This window comes from Ceratosolen solmsi, unplaced genomic scaffold (genome assembly GCF_000503995.2).
Source record: "Ceratosolen solmsi marchali unplaced genomic scaffold, CerSol_1.0 scaffold11, whole genome shotgun sequence".
NCBI classification, from domain to species: domain Eukaryota; kingdom Metazoa; phylum Arthropoda; class Insecta; order Hymenoptera; family Agaonidae; genus Ceratosolen; species Ceratosolen solmsi.
The window spans coordinates 12,395,195-12,396,932 of NW_011948416.1; the positions used below are offsets into that span (position 1 = coordinate 12,395,195).

At 43.5% G+C, this 1,738-nt stretch overlaps 1 protein-coding gene across 1 annotated transcript in view; it reads right to left on the minus strand.

Moving 5' to 3' along the window:
- Positions 1–268: 268 nt before the first annotated feature.
- LOC105359526 (facilitated trehalose transporter Tret1-like) overlaps positions 269–1,738 on the minus strand; it is a 21,815-nt gene continuing 20,345 nt past the window's right edge. The window contains exon 5 of the mRNA XM_011496138.1: positions 269–1,732. Coding sequence (XP_011494440.1) covers positions 938–1,732 — 795 coding nt within the window. The 3' untranslated portion in view covers positions 269–937. The remainder of the gene's footprint in view (positions 1,733–1,738) is intronic.

Here is a 1,738-nt window from a genome sequence, read left to right on the forward strand (position 1 = left end):
ATTTCAATTATTTGTGACAATGAAGCTATACAATACACTAAAGTTTGGTATACGATTCAATCACGTCATTAAAAATATGAAAAAGAGAAGTAACAATCACCATTATTCATACGACAATCGGAAACATTTTTCATTTTGTTCTGTTTTTTTGTAATGGTTTTTTTTTTGTTTCAATAATTTCTCATAATTCGCAATGCTCGTATAAGCAACATTGAATAATTCAAATCGGTTTTTACCATTCTTTTATAATTCGACAAGATAATTGATTTCATTTTTTATGACAGGATCAACAAAGGTTAATTAAAGTCTGAATTTGATACATTTAAGGACTATAATGTCCCTCGGTGAAAATCCACTACCAACCAAAGCATTATCACTGCTTTGTTTAAAAAAATTGATGAAATCTCGTCCATATCGTTTCATCTCAAGGCCGACATAAATTTGTAGATACTTAAAACGCTCGATTATCTCGCGCGTGAGCACGTAAAAAGTAAAGTACCCTTACGTATGTACCAAATTACTCGTTGCCTCGCAGAACCGAGTAAGCCAACACTTTTTCCAACAATGTATTTAAAAATATATTTCATATTTAAAATATTTGTCTTTATTATTTATCACATCGTCACTTGTGCGTAACCTTACGTTAATCGACGCCAGTTTTCCTAAGCGACGAATTGCGTACAATAACAATACCACGGCAATTATTAATAAAACTAAACGATTTATTATGCTCGATAATTCTAAAACCCCCCGCGATGATTATCATCGATCAAATTATACCTCAACAGTCACTAACTTTATATACATACATAAATCATCGAGCGACGCCCGCAATAATCGGCGAATTGTCGAGTTCTCGGGACATTGAGGAGTGCCGATTTGATGGAAAAAAGACAGACGTAAAACTTAATAACCGAGATCGCAAAATCATAAACAATCACGCCTCCTCGCTCTTATCCTTCACGGTCGTCTTAAAGGGCCAGCATCGCGCGTCAGCCGCCGTCATTTTAAAGGGCCGCATTTCACCAAGCATCTCCTGGATCTCATTGAATGTCTTGCACTTGGTTTCCGGTATAAAGCCGTAAATGAATACGAAGAGGAGGGAGCACGATACAGCGAATAGGAGGTAAGTGACGTGGGAGCCAACATTGGTAAATATGACCTCGTACATCTTCGACACGACGAATCCCAGCAAGCCGTCGAAGACGGTGACGATCGCTCCGGCTATGCCCTTTACGTTCGTGGGGAACAGCTCGCCGATGAGGAGGTTCGGCAACGTGCCCAGTCCGATCTGATAGACCACCTGGAAGACAATTACGTCAACGACAGGGAGAAGATTCAAGGAGGAGATGTCCGCACCGCTGGCATTGACCATGAGGCCGAAGCTCGAGTAGATTAAGAGGGGCCGTCTGCCGGCACCCTCGACCATGAGGGTCGACAGGGCACCGGATACGAGGCCAACGGCTAGGACGATTATCGTCGCCATATGCGAGTCGATGCCTATTTTCGCTTCGAGGAACATGTGCTCGAGGTATTGCATGGTGCTGAAGTTGCCGCTGAGCTGCTGGCCCAGAATGAGGCCCATGACGATGAGGAGGGCACGCCGGTTCCTCAAGCTCATGAGGAGGAGGAAGTCGGCGAAGCTGAACTTGAGCTCGTCGAACTCGCCGTCGCTGTTCTCGCCGATATTCTTGCGCACGATCTCGAGCTCGAGGAGCAGCTCCTCCGAGTCCTCGAT